At 41.2% G+C, this 21,750-nt stretch overlaps 1 protein-coding gene across 2 annotated transcripts in view; it reads right to left on the reverse strand.

Moving 5' to 3' along the window:
- Window positions 1-885: 885 nt before the first annotated feature.
- pou2f2b (POU class 2 homeobox 2b) overlaps window positions 886-21,750 on the reverse strand; it is a 48,590-nt gene continuing 27,725 nt past the window's right edge. Inside the window, exons 2-16 of one of the 2 annotated variants that reach the window (XM_074683174.1) lie at window positions 19,242-19,307; window positions 19,019-19,053; window positions 17,551-17,607; window positions 16,536-16,655; window positions 16,014-16,364; window positions 15,585-15,690; window positions 15,371-15,462; window positions 15,123-15,272; window positions 14,885-15,026; window positions 14,453-14,601; window positions 14,114-14,311; window positions 13,768-13,970; window positions 11,924-11,992; window positions 11,441-11,514; window positions 886-8,933 (exon numbers count right to left, since the gene is read on the reverse strand). In XM_074683174.1, coding sequence (XP_074539275.1) covers window positions 8,605-8,933; window positions 11,441-11,514; window positions 11,924-11,992; window positions 13,768-13,970; window positions 14,114-14,311; window positions 14,453-14,601; window positions 14,885-15,026; window positions 15,123-15,272; window positions 15,371-15,462; window positions 15,585-15,690; window positions 16,014-16,364; window positions 16,536-16,655; window positions 17,551-17,607; window positions 19,019-19,053; window positions 19,242-19,307 — 2,141 coding nt within the window. In that variant the 3' untranslated portion in view covers window positions 886-8,604. Of the gene's footprint in view, window positions 8,934-11,440; window positions 11,515-11,923; window positions 11,993-13,767; window positions 13,971-14,113; window positions 14,312-14,452; window positions 14,602-14,884; window positions 15,027-15,122; window positions 15,273-15,370; window positions 15,463-15,581; window positions 15,691-16,013; window positions 16,365-16,535; window positions 16,656-17,550; window positions 17,608-19,018; window positions 19,054-19,241; window positions 19,308-21,750 lie in introns of both variants that reach the window. The other variant, XM_074683173.1, reaches the window with a different exon arrangement.

The following is a 21,750-nucleotide window of genomic DNA, read 5'->3' on the forward strand; positions in this document are numbered from 1 at the left end:
TCAGTAATTGATATCTAAATGGAGAATGTAAAAATGAATGAAGAACGTCAGTGAGCAATGAAAAGGCCAGTAGTAATGTGAATTTATGTGCATGCGTCAGAGGATTTAACCTAGTACTTGTACTGCTTGTGTGGTATTTCTACTAAAACATGTCGAACAAGAGGAAAAAATAAAATCATGCCTGATTAAAAATGATAAAAGTTGGAAAATTCACATAAAAGTAGTTTGCCCTTTTCAAGGCCTGATCACTTTAAATGTTTTTTTTCTATCATTATTTTTTTTGAAAGCTTCCTTTATCAGAACTGCTTAGAGCGACAGTAGTCTATAAAACTGTGAGCAATTAGATATAACCTTTTTATACTAAAATATAAATTATAAACTTTTTGACTGAGTATTATAGTCCTTTACAGTATTTGTGTTTTCATTTGTGGGTGCCCTTCAGCTTCGTTATCTCTCTTGGTTGAGCGGCACGTCGGTCTGTACAATTCATGTGCTTTATTAATTATTTTGATTTGGTTGGAAAAGTATTTATTCATTGATTAATACTTAAACCTACTTGGAGACTTTTATATCTACACTTTTTATGGTTAAATACACATCATATACTGTATCAAACACTTTTGCTTCAACAGATATATGAGAACAGACTGAGGACCTCTTGTCAGGAGAGATATTCAGTCTAACAGCGCCCTCTTCTGGTGACAATATGACATGACATGTTGAGGTACACCAGTTTTTCTCACAGGGTTCAAGTTTGAAAAAGCAAATGAATCCTTGGGGTCAAACAGTCAGGAGTATCACAGATTAGTTCAAGAGAGTCTGAAAATCAAAACACAAGGCACAAGGCAGGGGGAGAGGGTTTGTCTGTACAGTTTTTGTCTCCTGTTTTATTTGGATGAATGAAACACTTTCAGTTACAAAAAATGACTTAAAATGAACAACACTGTACAATGAACAAGTAGAGTTATTTTTCTTCCTTTTTTTGGTTTTCAAGATAAATACACTAAAAGGCTAAATGCTACCACAAGGGAGGAGAAAGGAGAGGGGGTGCTCACATAATGGAAGACACAAAGGGAGGGGATGATGGCAACGCAAACGTACCTGTGCAGACACACACACACACACACACACACACACACACACACACACACACACACACACACACACACACACACACACACACACACACACACACACACACACACACACACACACAATAAGGAAACAGGCTTTGTGTGGTGGCAGGAGGGGGAATTAAAGCTACATGTAGCAGGAAGTTGGCAAACAGTACGTTACAGTTGACAGTCATGTTTGGGGGCTTGTTGTTGTCCTAAGAACAAAGAACTTTTATGTTTTTTGTGGGTTTTTTCTGCAGTGAGTCACACCCACAGCCACACCCACCCCACCCTGCTGTCACGCTCACACACAAACACACTCACACACACTTGCTCACTGGTGGAACTATAAGAAAGCAAAGCCCCTCCCTCCCCCCTTTAGAAAAAACCTGCCCCTGGTTTAGGGTTTAAAAGCTCACACTTTCTCACACACTTTCTCACACACTCTGGGGAAAAAAACAAACACCCAGGGTCAAAGGTCAGACAGGTAGACGTTAGGACCAAACATCAGGTTAGCCAAATGAAAAGGGGGAGGAAGGGTGGGAGGGGATGATGGGATTAAAGCGGTACTCTCTGGCAGCACGAGCAGAAAGGACGAGAACTTAAGAAGGATCAGAACAGCTACAAAGATACCAAGAGAAACTTCATTATCATCATCATCATCATCATCGTCATCATCATCGTCATCATCATAATCATGAGAAGCTTAAGATTATTTTTCCAATGACAAATACTTAAAAATATACATTTCATCATCATCTTAATTATCATTATTATTATTATTATTATTCCACTTTGGATAGCTGAGGTTAGCGCTTCACAGACCAGCTCGCTAAGTGACGAAGAAGAGAGGGAGAGCTGTAAGAAAGGATGGACAGAGGGAGGAAGAGAGAGGTGAAGGATGCAGTGGAGGCCATGTGTTGAAAAGAAGGTCAAGTTAGAGCTCTTTGGTTTTATTCTTTAACATCTGACTCGCTTTGCTGTGTTGCTGGAGAAACCTTTGGACTAAAGCTGTATTGTAGAAGAAAGACAGAGAGAGGAAGAGAGATGAGACAGAGAGAGAAAAGAGAGGAAGAGCGTGATCGTATGGATGAGAGTGGGTGGAGGAAGAAGTAGCAGCTTGTTTGCTGTTGTTCTCTTTGCTCTGCTCGCTGTCTCTCCCTCAACAACAATCACATCCCTCACACAGTCGTGCTCAGGGATATTTTTGCTTTGCAGTTGTCTTTGTTGTCATCCTGACGTGTTCGTCACGTTCAAGACATAATGTGTGATTTTTAAAGACTGAGCTTAACACTTAAATATGCATTTGTTCAATTTAGAGCTGAGAGTTAAATGAGATGAACAAACATTGATACCTCTGCTCTGTCATTTCCTTCTAACTGCACTGCTGCCTGCATCAAAGTGATGCTTAGCTTAGCTTAGCTTAGCTTAGCTTAGCTTAGCTTAACTTAGTTTAGCATTGAGACAGCAAACAACAGGACATGGCTAGCCTGGCTTTATCCACATTAAGTAGAAATAATGAATCACCCTACGTATTCAAATTATTTTCAGTCACATGTAATCAAAGCAGCTTTTTCAGCTTTTCCAAACCAAGTGAGTGCATCACAGGTGCTGCAGCACGTACGACAAAATGTGTTTCCAGTGAGTTTACATATGTTTCCATTCTAGGTTGCTACTACAGTGCAGTACAAAACAAACCCTGAATATTCAATTGCCTTATTTTTCCATCTTATTTAAATGGGACTATTTGCGGTATTATGCATTAATGGTATTCCATTGTAGCAGGGTTAGCTTGAAGCTAATGTTTCCTGCATGATCTGTCTCTTTGGTCTTGTCGCCAAAAAACTCAGAAGACACTTCTTAGCAACAAAGTTAACACATTTTTATCATTTTTATCATCTTGCTAAATTTCAGTGACATGCGACTTTAGATACCAAATGTTTTTTGAGGTGTGGTGGGTTTAGGCAGGCCTGAAGCCTCCTGGCAAACAGCTGTGTCCCCACACTAAAAGTGTTTTTTTGCACACACTGACAGGTCATGCAAACCCAAAAGTCCACACAGTTTCATTTTCTTAGCCTTCACTAATCATATATAACCTTTATATCTCTTATTCTTTCCCATTTTTTGGTCTTAAAGAAGTTACACAGCCAAGTGGCAGCGGATAAATAATCCAAGATCAGTTCTTTTAGGACTCAGATAACATGTTCGTCAGTCGCACTTACAGTGCTTTCTTATGACATACTGAGAATCAAAGGAGCACCTGCTTATTTTGGATAGAAAGCTTAGCTTGGGCAGAAGGTCAGAGATTCATTCAAATCTGTAAAACTTGGGGGGTGAAAAAGCCTAAAAATCATTTTCTTCACATTGATTGTATAAAGCAGCGTTGGTAGGCTTCAAATTTTTTTTTCCCAAGACACTTTTTTCCATTCATTTCAGGCTGTAGCTTCATGTCTTCCTTGAAAAACATGAACAGAGTATCAATCATCTCATTTAACGCTCAGAAAGAAAATGAATAAATGTTTATCCAAAAGTTATGTAGTTTCTTAAAAGCTTCAGTTAAAGATTTTGTTGTAAAGTAACAACTCAGCAGGAAAAGGGGATTCTGTTGAGGGAGAGTTTCTGAACACTCAGATGGGCATCAGGATTAATAGGGGGTGCGTATAACGTGCTGGATCTCGTGGCAGGGCATTAACTTTGGTATCATTCACTTGGGGGGTATCCCCACCACAGAGATTGGCACTTTACAGTTGGTCCCTAAAACCCTGATGCTCATAAAGAAGTGCCCCATTAGGAACAAAACAAAGGAGATGAACTCACATGCACACTGCTTCCTCCAACTTCCTAGAGTCTCAGCTCACACATAGTCGTGAGAAGTGTTTGTATGCGTCACCTAGCTACCTTGGTCCCAGCCGTTCCCTGGATACCTGCCCTTCAGCGCTCCCTGATAGACTCGGACATCAAGTGGTCGATTTGCCCCCACATCAGGCAAAGGAGACCTCAAGGCGAGGGAGGGCATGGCGACCTTGGGGATAAAGTTGCTCTTAGACACACAGCCTTTTTTAAGCTTTGAATAGATCCAGATCTGATCCTAGATCAGTGCCAAAGAGCAGCTTTAACCCCACAGTCCAGAGAGTTTGACAGGAAGGGAGCAGTGAGGGTCAGATCTGAGGAGAGGGCTGTGTTCAAAGCTCAACACAGACAGCGGGGGGTGTTTTCCAGGGAGACAGGGTGTGTGTTTGTGTGTGTGTGTGCAGACCAGAGCATGAACCAGAGCAGGCCTTTGACCCTAAATGTCTCCCTCTGCAATCTACACCATGATCTGTTTCTTGCAGATCAATCCTAAACTCCTGTTAATCTCCATTAGGACACTGACCTTTGACCTTTGACCTTGCTTCACTGTGTCTGCTCTGGGCCACACAAACACACCGTCCACACATATTGTTACACCACCCTGATCCCTACTGTGACCCCGCATTTTAAAGCATTCATCTATTTGGTTTATCATCAAAGAATATGAGGTATATGATGAACTATCTCTCTTTTACATCCTACACTGGATCAAGGAAAACATTTAAAGGAACTCAGAGTAAAGTGGAAACCAAGGAAACAAAAGAGACAGACAAAGTGAGAAGTTCAGAGAGCGTTTTACAGCTGGGAGTCAAAACCCCACTCTTCTTCTTCTCCCAGTTTCTTCTCTGTCATGTAAAAAAACTTTAGTCTTTGCCCCGGTTGATCTTCTTCTTTGTGTTTTTGGTTGCGTAGCTGTAAAGCTTTTAGTCAATTCTCCCTGTAGAGAAAATGTAGCGTACTGAAGCAGCACTGTGTCGCAATGAACACCTCATCACACTGAATGAGAACTTCAACTTTTTCTCTTAATGTTACAAGACATGAAAGCATGTTTCAATCCAGAAGGCCTGAAGAGAGTATCCGTACTCTCATGTAAGTTTGGTGTTTGTGCACGCAGTGCTGCCTCTTGCTGCTTTGAGAAACATCATCTCAGAGAGGAAGAAAAGCTCTTAATGGCCGACAGTCCAGTCAGCCATGTTTTCGTATTAAGTCCCTAAAGGAACCCTGGTTGCATTTCTGTTATTATTTGGTTTAAAGGAGTAAAAAAAAAGAATGTCAGCAGGGGGTGAAATAGAAAAGAAAATCATAAAAAGTACATCCCAGAATATGAAAAAGCACCTCTAGAAATAAATTATCAAATAAATAAGTGAGACAAGCAAATAAATCAAACCTACCCTGAATAAATATTACAATCAAAAGTCTAAATCAGACAAATAAAAAAAAAGTCCAAAGAGAGATAGTTTAAATTTTTGGTCTAAAATCAAGTTATTATCATCAATGTTTTTAAGGATCTTTTTTTTCTCAGTCTTTTTTGTACGTTTTTTCTTTTTAATACATTAGCGATAAGTAAGCAGTAGAACATAGATCTTTTTTTCTACAAAATCTATAGAAGCACTAACAGATACATTCCGTCTAAGAGTCAATGTGGAGAGACGGTCTCACCTTCATGGTTACAACCTCTCCCCACATCTAAAGTTTGGTTCGTAAATCGATTCTTGCTTGCGTGTGTCGACTGTTTTTTTCTAGAGTAGATCAAACCAAATATTCTTTGGATATGTTTACGTCCAACTCTCGAGCTGTCGACTCTGCCTGAGGCCTCAGCTGACGTTTTCAACCCGCGGCAGAAGTGTTTGTTGCACCGATGAAGTCAAAATGAAAGACATTTCTTCTGTCTTGTCAAACTTCTTTTTTAACCATTTGGTGCCACTTCAGCACACACACAGATGAACGTAGGGTTCAGGCTCAGGCAAATCAACTCTAACCCACTTCTGCGCCCTCACAGAGAGGGCACTGTGTTTGGTTTGGTTCAGCATTTGGTTTGGCATCTTTAAGGTTTGCTATTTTAACTCTTTAGTTTTGGCTTTTTGTGTGTCTATTTTTACTCTGCCAAGACAGTCTGTTTCTTTATCTAATAAAAATCTGGAAGCTAAATTTTCACAGTATTTTTTTTCCAACCACCTGATAAAAATCTCTAGCACGACTACGAAAAAATAAGGAGCTCTTGTAAGTAAGTAAGCGAGTACGTTATTCCAAATGAGTTAATAAGCACTAAAGTACAGTACATAAAACAGCATCAAGAGACACAGCAGAGATCAAAACAATCGGAACCAACCAACAGAAAAATAAAAACAGATTTTCTCTTAAAGAAGATTTCAGTTCAGTGAGGTCATTTGCGTTTAGCTCCATCCAGGACCAGAGAGAGAGCTGAGCTGGAGAGAGAAAGAGGCAGAGGAGGGGAGGAGCTGTCTGTCCTTTTTTCTGCTTACCCATCTATCTGTCTGTCTATCCATCCATGCTACACAGTTTCAGAGCGGGGCGAATGCTTACAGACAGAGAGACAGACGGACAGACAGACAGACAGAGAGGGGCACGCGTTGTCCTCCTCCCCTCCTCTCTCCAGCCACATTTGGTTAAGGGTTCTTTTTGGTTTGCTTCGGTCGTTCCTTGGGTTTTTGGTTTGCGTATATTTTTGGTATCCTCTTACGATAAAAAAGTGTGACGCCTGCTCCCCTCACTACAGTGTCTCCCTCCAAAAGTACCCTCATTCTGGGGGTTCGGAGTAAAGGAACAGTTCCCTAAATAAAGCTTCCCCCTGTGGGTACTTGGACGGGCCAGGCGGAGGGGCTCACATGAGAGGGAGGGGGCTCCCAGTGGTAAAGTCCTGTTCTCACCCCCCCTCCTGTGTCTTTATTGTGTTCATACGTCTTGGCTGAGGCTCTGTAAGAAGAGCTCAGGCCAGCCTTGAGAATGCTTTGGTTTCCATTTGAGAATTAATGGCAGTCTGAGGTGGAAAATGGCAGTGAAATGTGATTGATGGAGTGATGATGGAAACAGACAAATATCAGTAAACAGGTCTAGACAGACAGGTGTCGGCAGGCGTGAGAGCCGGCTGTGACTAAACTTGGCTTTATTGACTTATTTAAACTCCAGTCTCATCAGTTATTACTCTAGATCTCCAATCACAGCCCTATTTCATACTTTCAATATGGTTGCCCACTCTTAACAAACGTCGTTTACAGTGAGCGAAGTTTCCCAGGGCGTGTTTATTTAGCCACGGAGTCAGCAGTAATGGGTTATCTTTAAAAGTGAGGACAGATTGGTCTGATTAAGAGCACAAAGTGTCACATGTTTACGCCTTAATAAATTCATTCACACCTTGAAATTGACTCACGGTGTGCCAGCTCTATTTTGGATCTACGGCACTTGGTGAGACGAGCATCTTTGCACTTTCGTCATTCTGTTCCTGCAGAAAAGTCACATCGAGAACAGAAGGATGCATGACAACATGAATGATGATGATGATGTTGATGATGATCAAAACACTAAAATGCTGCAACAATAAATAGAAGCTGTATCGTAAAATAACCCTAATAAATAGTAAAAAAAAAAAAACAGATCAAAACTGTACTTCTCAGAGTGTAAAAAACAGATACTGGTATACAAGCCTCTGTTAAGGTAATCTGAAATTAAAAAAGACAGATTAAAGCTAATCTATGCTCTTAGAACCAGAGGTAGGTAAAGAGACTAACACATGAAGAGACTGGCATCATTCATTTTACGAGCGTTTCACTCGATCAGTAACAATCTTTCACAAAAAATATCTAAAATGAAAACCTAGAAGAGACACATGAGCGGACGCAGACAAGATGAGTCAATGGCAGATGGATGGATTGGCTCTTGACGTGTGTGTGTGTGTGTGTGTGTGTCTACGTAAAGAGCAGTAGCAGTAGAGTCCTGGTCCTGGATAGCTTCAGTATTTACACGTCCTTTGAATAAAGCTTTTCTCTCCGTATTTTTGGTTTTTGGTATTTGGGATTTTGGTATGGTTGTCGTTTTTTTTCTTTGTGTATTCCTCCTCCGCCTCCTCCTCAGGTAAATTTTTGGTTTAAACTTATCCTCCCTTCTCCTCTTCCTTCAGACCCGCAGCTTTTCAAAATGATAAAAAAGGAAACTTAAGCACAGTCCTCCAGTTTTTGTCCTTGCCGCCATTCCTTTGTCACATAGTAAAGTTATCTTTCGTCATTTTTGGTTTCTGCACTTCGACATGCGTCTCTTCTGCCTCTTTGTTTAAGAGTCATTGGTTTGTTTCCTTCAGAGAGAAAGAGCGGAGAGGCGCCATGTCGATATCACCTGTTATTGACTAAAAGGTCCCACGCTGCCTCCTCTCCTTTTGTTTGGATAGATAAAGATTTTTGGTTTCAATCTTCCCCTTTTCCCCCCTTCTCCCCTCTTTCAATTCCCTCCCTCCTTCTCTCCTCTTTCATTCTGTGTATTTTTTGGCATCGAAAGACCGGGAGAGAAAGAGCAAGAGAGCCATTGCGAAAAAATAATGGAAGAAGAGAGAGAAAGAGATAGCTTTGGTGTGAAAGGCGGGGTTCTCGTTTCCTTCTTCCTCCCCCTCTCTGATTGGCCCTTGGCTCGGTCACTCAATCTTGGCTCCGCCCAGAGAAGGCGGGCTGTGTGCCATTTCGCTGGAGGAACAGGAAGAGGCGGGGCTTGAGCATGGGGAAGGGGAGCAAGGAGTAGGGCTGATGCTGCTGGCGGACGGGAAAGGGGAGGGCTGGGAGGCTTTGGCTACGGCGGCGCTGAGTAGTCCAGCACCGGGGTTCTGGCCCAAGTGGAGCAGGGCTGGGTGGTTTAGGAAGAGGGAAGATGGGAGGCCTCCTGTTTGGCCCCCCGAGGCCCCCAGCAATACTTTGCTTCCTCCCTCAAGACTGGAAAGAGGCAGCTGGCCACCACTGGCTGCTAGGGCTGAGAAGAAAGGAGAAAAGTCAACGAGTGTTTCTTTATTACAGTATTTCATTCTGACATGTTCTCAAATGAATATGCAGTTTTTTAGCCTTTGAAGTTTTTCTCAATAAAAACTCATCCTCATCATCAAATGTTGGATAAGGGAAAAAGACCTGATCACTCTCTAGTCCACAGAGATGTTGTCATCCTTGTGTTTTAATTTGTGGTTTCTGCCCATGAACTCTTCGTCAGACTTCCTGATCTACCGCTACTCGAGTTAATCATTTCCTACAAACACTGCCAAGCCAGAGAAAGTGCCTGAACATGTTGAATTCAGCAGATGTGGGAGGGGAATAACCGTCAGCACTTCTTTTAAATACAGAGCGCAGGGAGTGGCTGCAGGGTGTTTAAAGTTGGGCTACTATATAAAAAAAAAAGGAAGAAGCTGCATGCACCTGTCTGTGTTTGAGAGAGAGTTGAAAGGTACTTTGGTTTCAAAAAACAATATTTTGATGATGTAGTTTTTTGTCATTTAAAAATGTCAGATATCTGCAAATTAATTTAAATTGTCACTTAAGTTAAAACTTAAATAGTTGATCACTGTGAAGGTAAGAAGGGGCTCAGGAACAATCCAAACTAAGCACATCTTCTCCTCTTAACACTTACTTAAAAAATGTCTTAAAACATTAGCTTATCAATAATAACAACACAGAGTGACATAAAAATAATTCAGGGATATAATTTAGCAGGAGTCTGCTTTTGTTTTTTCCTTTAAGAATGTCTGGGTAATATGATTGTTAAAGGTATGCAGAAATGCATCCTGGGCTTTGGTCTTTTTCTTTTTTTCTTCTTTTCTTTGGTCTTTTCATTGTTTGTGCACTTTTCATTGTGTGAAACAGACCACGGTAAACATGTAAACTTGTGTCTTTTTGTATCTTCTACAGTGAATACCAACACAAATCGTAGACTTTTGTTTTCATTAAATAAATAAAGATACACTTATAACATGAATTAACATAGGATTACAAATTTTGAAGGCAGAAAGTGTCAAATTGGTTGCCAAGTGTGGCTAAAGACAGCCCAGATAGCTCAATTTTAAACTAAACTTCAAACTTTATTTATTTATAGGGCACTTTTCATACTTTAAAAGCAACACAAAGTGCCTCACAGAGGCTAAAAACAACATAAGAAAAAGACAAATCCATACACACATTCGCAACAGACCTCGCTACAGTGCCACATGCAATCTGTCATCTGTGTTTGTTTACAAGATGACAGATTGACAGCCATTTTCAGGAAAACAATGCTAATAAAATAATAAAGGATTTCTTGAACTGACAAGTAACCATGAACATTTAATAGTTCAGTTAATTGATTGAGCATTATATTAGTTTTGATTGCAAGGAAACCACTAAAATGAAAAAAATAGATAAAGTTTTGTTATTGGTCTCTTTTGTGGGTGAAAAGCATCATTGTCTGTTGAGGCTACTTTGGTTAAAGAAGTTGCAATTTTGCCCCCATAGAGTTTGATCTGAGTGTGTGAGTGATGAATACCCAACTGGCAAGTGACAAATGTAGCGCTGACTCAAAAAACGTGAGATGTTTTCACTGTTTTTGTGTCATGATGAACTTTAGCGAAGCTCACATTCACATAAAATAAACAAAAGTTTCATAAAGTGGTTTAAAAGATAATAAAAACCCATAATGTTATGAGCTGTGGTGAAAAATCTCCTTTTGGTTATCAATCGATGATGAAATGAAGAGATGAAAGGCTAAAGATGAGCGAGACAGCACAGGCGCACATGCAAAAACATAGCCCACACATTAACGTAACCATGACAAACAAACACACACACATTCACACACATGCACAATGGGATGGATGAATGGATTTCAGTGGCAACATATGAACACTAACTCAGTCCCCTGGTCTTTCAGCTGCTTCACACTGTGGATGAGCAATACCACTCCACTGCCTGATCACCCGTATCTCCAGCCTGCAGTCTCCCTGTGCAATTTGATTCAGCTACCATGCATGACTGTATTACTCATCATCACACTTCTCTTTTTAATACGTCTCTCTGCTCCTCCTCATTCTCGCATTTCAGAGCATGATGAAGAATTAGCTTTGCTGACGCTGTTTGGTGGTCATTTCTGAAGGGTTGAATGCTTTTTACCTTCTCTGAGTTATTTTTGTGAAGTGTAAAGCGTCAGAATGTGTATGAGAGTGTTTAAAGCGTATGGCTGGGGATTTAAGCGTTTTGAAGATGGTGATATGATAGACAAAGGTTTGTTTGAAGGGAGCCCAGTGTCTTGAACACCAAAGCTTTTTTCTGTTTTTATGCATTCTTTGACCGCGAGCTTCCACCAGAAATTAAATCACAATACCACCCTCCACCTCTGCTTTGACCTCCAGAATCATTCTCCGCTGATCTGTGATGCTGATGCTAAATTTTGTGCCCTTTTCCCTCTGCAGAAAAACACCAATATCAGTGTGTCTCTTTCCTCTTGCACACACACACACACACCTTGGATAGTTGCCAGGGGATTGTTACCGAGGAGGGCTTGGTTCATCCCTGTGTTAACTCCCATCACAGTGTTCCTGTTGTGTCACACACACACACACACACACACACACACACACACACACACACACACACACACACACACACACACACACACACACACACACACACACACACACACACACACACACACAAACAGAGCACCATACATGTGCAAGCATATACACAAACACAGACAAGCAGAGGGGACAGGGTGAGAGAGAGAAAAGCAGGTTTAGCAGCAAGGACAAGCAGAGGGTAAATTCCGCTGTGCACAGAGAAGTAGATAACTGACAGTTTGCTGCACAGATTTCAAGAGGTTAGAAATGTGGAGAAAAACAACAACAATATCAGTAATTTGTTAAAAAGCAGCAAACATGTGATACAAGAAAACATCATTCTGCACTGAAAAAAAAGTGCAATATGTGTGTCTTTTGTCGTATTCACCTCAAGTTTGCAGCAAAATCGGTGATGTAGTTAGACACGTCACCGTTCTTTTTACCCATACGCCATAAGCTGTGAACACAAAAACCACACACACACAAACACAAACACAGGGTTAAAAAGCACTGCTGCACAGGGAGAGCAGTGTCACCTAATGGCTAGTTCAGATAACAGTGTATGTGTGAGTGAAAAACAAACGCTGTGTGTGTGAGTGTGTGTGTGTGTGTGTGTGTGTGTGTGTGTGTGTGTGTGTGTGTGTGTGTGTGTGTGTGTGTGTGTGTGTGTGTGTGTGTGTATGAGTGTGTGTGTAGCATCGACCGTATTACTACAAACAGCAGGTGAACCGAGTATGGTGCAGGACAGGATTCATGCCGGGCAGCTCATGGAAACGTGTGGCTTCGTCATGTTTACATGGGTTTGACTGTTTCCCATCAACGTGTTCAGTTGTAGTGACCAGCATGGATTTCAAAAGTTTTATAATTTTTTTTTTCTTTCTCTGAACGAATTATTCAAGTCTTCTATTTTTACAATAGCCTCTCAATAATTTTAAAACAACATATTCACAGCACGAGAAAGGAACTTTGAGCTTTATCATCTGCTAATTTTGTTGGTATGTGCCTAAGTTTCATCTCTCTTTCCTTTCTGTTTCTGCAGCTTTTGCTGGTGTTTTTTTTTTTTTTACACCAATTCCACAGCAGAGCTTTAAGGCATTTAGGAACAACTATACAGAAAATGTCAATTTTACCTCTCATGGTGTTGTTGTCACAATTGATTTCAGGTGGTTTCCTAACCAGATAAAAACTTGAGTTCAAACAGTCTAAACAGGGACTATTTCTTTTAAATAAGTATACACAAAAAGCAGTGCGCTTAGTGATTTTCTCAGACTTACAGGATTTATTTTTCTCTGAATTAAGAAGAATTTTAAATTCTTCAGTAGGAACCTCCAGCCAAATTCAATTCATTAACAGCTGCTCACTGAAATGACTTTACTGTCTTTTTATTTTGCTAGGACAACCTGAGGGAGCTACAACCAAAGCACGTTGTTCAATCCCAATAAATTCCCAGTAAAGTCTTTTAGAATGTAGCGGTTCATTGATTATTCTCTCTTCATGCTCCTGCAATTGTCGGAGTACACAGCAAAAACTGTAATCTGAGCAAGCTTTTGTCTTATTTTGGATAATATTTGTCTTGTTGGACTTAATATGAGCTCAATTTACTCAACAAGTCCAGATAATTTTTTTTCTAGATAGGAAAAGACAAAAAATATTGCTAGAAAGAATAAAAAAATCTTCCAATTGGGGAAAAAAGTGCTTGTCGTGTTTCTTGGAATCAGAAAAATGTCTTAATACTAGAAACTAACCAGTACACTTTAGTCATCCTATTGGCAGATTTTCTATTCTCTTTAAAGCAATTCAGGCGTCGTTTTTGTCTTTTAATATCTTAAAATAAAACATTTCTCTGGACTTGTTAGGTAAATGTGGCCCATGTTAAGTCTAATAAGACAATCTTACCCACAATGAGACATAAAGGCGTGCTTAATTTCTGTTTTGGTGGTGTTAGTAAGTTGGCTATGCATGAAGAGCTTTATTAGCACTATCACTTCATCTCTACAATAAAGAGGTTCAGCAGGAACTTCAGGTCCAGGTTTCTTTGATAAATCAACCCAAAAGTATATCAAGCTACCAAGATTTGAGGCTAATAGTCAATATTCTGGGCTGAGCTGTACTGGTTGTCTGAAAAAGCCAAGAGGAGGATAACATTTGCAGACTTCACCACGTACACTGTGAAGTGAAAGATTTTGAGAATCTCTGGTTGTGAACTGAGTATTGAGTGTTATGGTCTCTTACCCTGTGTTCAGGTTGAGTGTGCTGTGGCTTGGAGTGGCTGGGCTGGCCGTGCTGCGGGGAGGTGGGGGAGGAGTCACTGGGGAAGGAGCAGAGCTGAGGGAGGGGTGGGTGGAGGTGAGGCTGGAGGTCAGGGGGCAGACGGGGGACATGGTGGTCACTGTTGTGCTGAGACTGGTCACGGCCTGCGACAGCTGGCTGGACATCTGGCAGAGACACAGAGACATGTTTAGATTTGTTAAAACTAAAGCAAGCTCAAAAGTAAATACCCACACACTGAAGCACACATGAAAGCACTCATGTCCATTGAATCAAAAAGTTAAACAGAGGTTTTAAGTAGAAAATTCACCATGTGGGGGCTGTAGCAGGGCGGTTTGTGCGTCGGTGGGGCAGTGGGGGCCTGGCTGGGCAGAGGAGGGGTGGCACTGGAGGGATTGATGCGTTTCTCTTTCTGCCGGCGGTTGCAGAACCAGACCCGGATCACCTCCTTCTCCATGTTGAGCTGCTCTGCAATCAGCAGGATCTCCTCTGAGGTAGGCTTCTGGTTCTGCAAAGCAACAAAACAATAGAAAAACACATGGATTCAGATCGTTTCAGCACTGCTTCACTTTAACAATTTAACACAAACAATAGGAAATAAATCACTTGTGTTACAATTCTTAATAAATGATCATTTTTTTAATCTTACCGTCATGAATGCGCGTTCCAGGGCCACACGTACATTCGTCTCAATGCTGGTTCTCTTCTTTCTGCGGCGACCAGGCATCCCGTCGAAGCCCAGAGAGGGAGAGGACAGGGAACTGGGGCTGGGCAGGGTGCTGTCTATGGACATGGTCTCTAATGAAGGAAAAGAAAAAAAACACAAACAACAACAAATGTTAGACTAATCCTACAATCTTAAAAACAATATGATTTGAAATGAATTCAGCAGTCGTCTGAAACAGCTTGTTTTGGTGAGTTTGTTTCACTTTGTTTTTTGGATGTGGTTTAATACAACCCACACACCACCAAGTTTCCAGCACACATTTTCTTTTTTTTTGTAACAAGTTTGGTGTTACTGTATCTTTGTGTGAAATTAATAAACAGAAAAGTAGAATTCTGTTATTTCACAAGAGCTCACCTGCATCGTTAAGCCACTTCTCCAGCAGCGGCTTCAGCTTGCACATGTTCTTAAAGCTCAGGTTGAGGGCTTCAAAGCGGGAGATTGTGGTCTGACTGAAGTCATTGCCGTACAGCTTCCCCATGGCCAGACCGACATCTCCCTGACAAAGAGAAAAGAGGAGGAAGTGCAGATTAACAGGTGTTAGAGCTGCACACATGAAGTGCTCATCTATCACTCAGCAGCTCTTTCTTTCTACCTGAGTGAAGCCCAGTTTGATGCGTCTCTGTTTGAAAGTGCGGGCGAACTGTTCCAGTTCCTCCAGGTCACTGGGCTCCTCGGGGTGAGAAGTCACCGAGGACACCGTGGTCATGCCTCCGCCACCGCTCACCTCCACACTTTTATCTCGCTGCAGCGAAGACAACGTCAAAGGATCGAAAGTGAGAACACCCTTTAGAGTCTGAGTTTTCTTTTTCCACTGACAGAACCGAGAAAGTTTCCTCCTACCTGTGCCTGGAGTCCCATTCTGGTCGGAGCAGACAGCAGGCTCCCTTGGTTTTGCTGAGGTAGCGAAATAAGATTTGGTGTCGATAGGAGTCCTGAGAAGAGGGGAAAGCATTATCAGTTTGACTCATCATAAAAAGGGTGGATTTAAACTTCAAATCCCTGAACTTATCTCTTCTAAAATCACAAAAACCATTCCAATAAGAGCTCTCACCACCTTGCTGGCCTTGCTGTGCCTGTGGGAGGAGGAACTGGGCAGGAGACGGGAGCGGGTGGCCGGGCACGAGCACCAACTGCTGAATCTGCAACAACTGTTGGATGTCCTGAATGGAGGAAATTCACAGATCAGAGAGAGAAAGGAGAGTGAACTCACAAAGAAAGATAGAGGGATCAGCGGCACTACATTTTCCAGTGGTGTGAAGTTTCCTCAGCTAAGGAGATACTTTCAAACAGGACAGACGTAGGCGGAACTACTTGTTATTGTATGACATATGGCAAGAGAGAGGGAAAGATGTGTACAGTCATACAACGTGGAAACTGTGAATCATGAAAACAAAAGACACGCGATGAGAATGGTTCCATGGTTTGACTCTGGTTCCTCAATCAAGCCGCTCATCAGGATGTGGCTGTGATTGGCAGGCAGTACCTGGGCGGTGAGCTGGATTGGCTGGGAGAGGGCGAGCTGGGGTGGAGGAGGAGGTGGGACAGGGACACTCTGGGCTGTCTGGTCCTGTGTGCTCTGTCCCTGTCCCTGGGACTGCTGCTGGGCCTGCTGCCCAGTTTGTCCCACCTGCTGCTGATGCTGCTGCTGCTGTTGCTGCTGCTGGGCTTGCTGATTTGCGGCTGCGGCTGCCTGAGCTTGCTGATTGGCCTGGGCGGCCGCGTGGGCAGCGTGAGCAGCATGGGCTGCACTGGACTGCTGCACAGCTGCAGCCAGGAGCTGCGCTTGAGCCTGCTGCAGTAACAACTGCTGCTGTGCTGGCAATAGAGCTGTCAACTGGCGAGGAGAAAGACGAGAGAGAAGGATAGGAGGAGCAGAGAGGAGAAAATTGAGATAAAGCAGAAAAGAAGGAAATGAACAGGGGGAGATAAAGCACAAAAAGCAAGTAGCAAAAGAGCAAAGCAAGTGTGCGTGTGTGAGTGTGTATTTGCTGTAAATGTATCTCACCCCTGCGAGTTGGGAGCCGGTCAGCATGAGCTGTGTGTGTTGCAGGGTCGTCTGTGAGGGGCTCGGGCCGTGAGAGAGAGGAAGGGCCGGGGACATCTCACCACATTCCTCCATCTTATTCTGTGAGGAAAACAGAAAACAGATACAGATTCACATTTAAAGTAGGACTCACTCAAATATAATCCTTCTATCTGACATATCAAAAGTAATTTTTGTTTCATTTCCTGAAAATATTCCAATCATTCCACCACTGAAAGGAGGATTAAGGAGGTTCCCTTAGACACAAATGTCAGGGCCAGTAGCTGTAAAAATCTTTCTATATGAAGAAAACAGAGAAGAAAAAAAGGAGTACATGTATGTTGTAAACAAGACGATAAAATATTTTCAAAGAGCCTCCAGAAATCTGATCAGAGGTGGATTCCTCCATGGTCTTACCTGGTTGTTAAAATCTGTAATTTCAGATTAAGCCCTTAATGATTCACATGTAAGCTGATCAAATATGTATCTCTAGTTCGTCTCAGGGAATGAAATCCCACCTGTGTCAGTTTCTCACACAAAGGGATGATCGTTTCTCAGTGGATCCAGCATGTTTGAACTGGTGGGAGGGGGGGCTTTTCCAGCTAACTCATTTGCATATGATTTGCATAGAATTTCACTTTTTTTGTGAGTGTAGCATCGTAGTTTTCTTGCTTTTTTTTCTAAGTTTTAAATAAGCTCTGGGAAGACAGAGTGCCATCGTATTCCAGCTCTCAGAACAGAAAATGTTTACATTGGATGCTGGGTGGGGAGTCGACACATTATAAACCTCAACGTCCCGCTCCACAAAAGAGCACTTGAACGCACAGCGATGAATACACCGCTGAGGCAGCTCTACTGTCAATAAACCTATTGTGCGACATGACAACACAAAAGATACACAAACACACACAGGCCCAGACATACACAGAGACATGCAGAGGCAGTTAAGTAACATTCACACACAGCCACACAAACTGTCACACACACACACACTCACCTTGCTGCTGCTTAGGTTCGGTGAAAGAGGAAAGGGATTGACTTTCATAGACTGAGCCTGGAGGAGGAGGAGGAGAAAATCAAACTTTATGACAGGGATTCACACTAACAATTTGACTTTTCAATTTTTTTTATATAAACAGGAAAATATTTCAATAACTATCTTCTCTATGAACACTTTTTCTTATTCATCCTGTTAGATTGAACACCTCTTGTGAAAAAATGCTGCTTATCTTTGTTCTGTTTCTTCGTTTTTCACTCACAAACTGGCTGCTACTGTGCTCTATCTTCCTCAGTCATGCATCTAGTTTTATTAAAATGTACCTTTTTACAATAAAAAAATAGCTTTTCAAATCTACTCTAGCATATTTTAAGTATAGTATATATTTACACTTTTAATTTTTTTTTAATTATAAATATTAAATTACACTAAGTCTTTGTCTCCTTGCACTTCCTCTACACATTTGTTTTTTAAACTCTAACTTGCAGCATACATTTTATAATAGTAAAGTGATCCACACTGTGTGTTCAGCTAAAAAAGTGTAGATTTGTGTGTTAAGAACCAAAATGTGCATAAATGAAAGGTGTGGTGTGGTGTCACCAAATTTAAGTACTTTATTATTTTTTCATGATTGCAACAGATGATGGGCCTTTTCTGTCAACACACTCACCAAACTTTTCATCCTCTTTCAAAACGCGTTTTTATAGACGTGCTTTTACATGAGATGTTATCTAAGTGTGTTTAATCCTCTAATCGCTGATTTTGTTCATATTTTCCCTCTGACACTTTCACTAGCATTATCTTCAATATTATATTATAATTTAAATGCATGAATTTTCGTCTTCTTTTACTTCCTTTTATTTGTATCTGTTTTTAGCCTTTTTATACTGTTGGATTTTTTCTGTTATTTTTTGTAGTTCATCATTAACTTCCTCATTTCTGTTATTCTTGAACTTAGTCATATTTTATTTTTATCTTTTATCTAAAAAAAAAAACAAAAAACAAAAACACTTAGCAATCTTATTTTGAAAAGTGCTTTATAAATAAATTCATTAATGACTTAATTATCTTTGCCAGTGTTTACACTTTGCTGCTATATCCCTGTAAACTTCCCCATTGTGGGACGAATAAAAGATTATCTTATCTTGTCCGACTGTTGTAAAAAGTTAATTTCTCCTATTTAGGAATCAACAAAGTAAATCTTGTCTTATCTTTGGTTTGCTGCAGTTAACACAATAAAATCAACAAACAATTACTAAATTACCCTGAGCGATATTTTGATTCACATTTTTCACTCTTTTCTAAAACTGTATTGATAAAAGCACTAAATAAAACAGAGTTGAGAAATCTAAAGAGTTGACACCTCCACTTAGCCCCAAAAACTCTCTGTGGTTTGTTTTTGGCAAATCACTCGTGTAGGTGAAAGTGGTTGGAAGGTTTTCATAATGATCACGGGAGTCAGATGTACCTGATGATTTGATTCAGGTCCATTCCGCTCTGAATCTGCGTGGGAGGGAAAGGAAAGAGTGAGAAAATGATTAAGTGCTAGAGCACAATTAAAGTAATAAAAAAGTTAACACACAGGACAAGACGAGAGAAATTATTTGTTAAATGAAAAATAAAAACAGTATCAAGCTCTTTGTTATTCTGTTCATCACATTTGGAATGAAATTAAAAAATCAATCTGTTACCTGTGCCCTCCAACGGTGAGTCAGCCCCTACTTTATCCACCTCTCCTGGCTTTGACATCCTGATATCTGTAACACAACACACACAGACAAAAAGTCAGCGGGTTAAACTCTCTAATCTGTATCAAAGGAAAGTGCAGTCGGAGGCAGATTAGCAAATGTTTACTCGGCAGGTGATCATAATCTTGATGACAAAAGGGGAAAGAGCAGCGTTTGGTTTTTTAGATGATCAGAGCAGAATGTTTTCAGGTCACGACTTGAGCCTACACACTGTACAACAAACAACATGAATCATGTGCATGTTGAATCCAGCCCACATTCATTCATACTTTCCAAATCAGTGGTTTAACATAAGAGTGGGTCGAGGGAAGGTGTTTGCTTGTTCTAAATTTAACCTGAGGTGTTTACGTGGGAGACACCATACGCTGACAATGTTTCATGTTGTGTGTCATTCATTTCAAAACCACATCACTTCCTGGTTGGGAGAGTTTTGGGACAGCACCTTCAGCGACAGCACTGATAGGAGAAATACAATTTAAAACTGGATTAAACAAAAGGAGAGGAGGACTTCTTCAAGGATGGAAAAAAATTGAGTTTGGTAAAAATGTTTTATAACTGTTGTGATTGTGTGAACATGTATGTGCAATCTTTATTTTGTCAATCCCTAAAACGGAGTCAGCTCATTGACGAGAGCGTTTAAATTTGTCTGAAACTTGAAACTGTAAGAAGACTTCTTATTGTGTCCACCTGAAACTTTTTTTTTCTCATTTTCTCCCTTCCTGAGAAATCACACACACACACACACACACACACACACACACACACACACACACACACACACACACACACACACACACACACACACACACACACACACACACACACACACACACGCAGCTACTTCCCTTTTGTGAAAACATGCAAATCTGCCCAACGACCAACTAATTATATCTGCCACCTGCATAATAAACTCTCAGTCTCCCTCCTCCTCTTTTTTTCTCTCTTCTTTCGCCTTCTTCTCCTCTTACCCCTTCATCCTGTTTTTCTCTGTTTCAGACACGAAAACAGCGACATTTCATTATCCTAATGATCATCTCACCAGCTTTTCTTAATCTTAATGATAAATATTTAATTCTTAAAACAAAAGGAAACAAAGACCTCATTTTGGAATGCTGACAGGCAGGTGGTCAAGGATTGTTTTCACCATTGGGGGGCAGCAGTGCTACATGAAGATCACAGACCTCAATCACTGACCACTGCTGACCTGATGCACATTTTTCATCAGCAAACCGTCAGCGTAGGGCAACATTTATAAAAGATAAAAGGAGATAAATTAAAGTTTAATCCACGGGGAAACTGGGCCTGGGATGAAGCTCTTGTACGTGTTTCAACTTTTCATCTGTAAACTTTTTTAGTTCACTCCAGGGATGAACAGAACATTTACAGTCCTGCTGGATTCAACTTTGATTTCCAAGACCTGGATGACAAGAAACTGTTGCTGGCTGATATCTTTGAGACAAATCATCATCTCCTGATTAAAATAGATTTTTTTTTATAGAAAGTGGACTTCTTTGCATGCAGCATCTTCAGGGGAAGAGGGAAGTGAGGTTGGCTGGAAGAGCTCAACTCTGTTACCACACTGGTTATAAGTAATGGTCAGGGAACACACACACCCACACACACACACACACACAAACACACACACACATACACACACACTTGAAAATGATTGCAGGATTTCCTTCATGTGAACTGACTTCTGCAAAACGCTATATTGGTCACAGACCATGTCCATGCAAAACATTTGGTTAATGTATTATGAGGGTCAGTTTGTGGGTTTTCCAATGTAGATGGCGCCAGGCCTCCCCTATGTAGCATAATTCCAAGTGAAAATGAGTGAACTGTAAAGTATCCCTCTCAGAATGACCACATCTAACATATGAAACGCAGTAAAGCAATGAACACCCAGTTTGCTGTCATTAAACCGATCTGTCCTGCGTTATTTGTGCAGTGTTCAGCAGCAAAGCCAAATCCACCATATAAAATGATTGTCCATCTCATAAAACAGCTGCAAGGTGAAGTTCCCAAAGCGCTGCCTCTTGTACAGTACACTGCCCGCTCGCAGGGGAAGGTGTGTATTGATTCATGGCTCAAAATGGCCTACAGACAGTAGCATGGTGGATAATGTGGTCAGTGATACAGTAGTGGGACAGTATATCAAGATGCTGTGTCTTTTTCTCACTTCCCCTCCCGACTTCCCCTTGTACCGGGTTGAACGCAGAGTGCTAAACCCAACACTTACTGTCAGCGCGGCTATTAATATTAGCCTGCTCTCTCCCTCTCTTTCACTCTGTCTTATAGAAACCTCGCCTGCTTTTAGACACACTGCTGCACACACTCAACACACAACTAGTTCAACTTGACAAAGAGCAGAGTGACTTGTTTTTAATATTCCTGTAGAAACAAAAAATGGCACCAGGAGGCAAAAACTTCTCAGAAGTGTCCCCCTTTT

This window comes from Halichoeres trimaculatus, unplaced genomic scaffold (assembly GCF_033239565.1).
Source record: "Halichoeres trimaculatus isolate MK-OKI-2021-1 unplaced genomic scaffold, fHalTri1.1 fHalTri1_scaffold_12, whole genome shotgun sequence".
NCBI classification, from domain to species: Eukaryota; Metazoa; Chordata; class Actinopteri; order Labriformes; family Labridae; genus Halichoeres; species Halichoeres trimaculatus.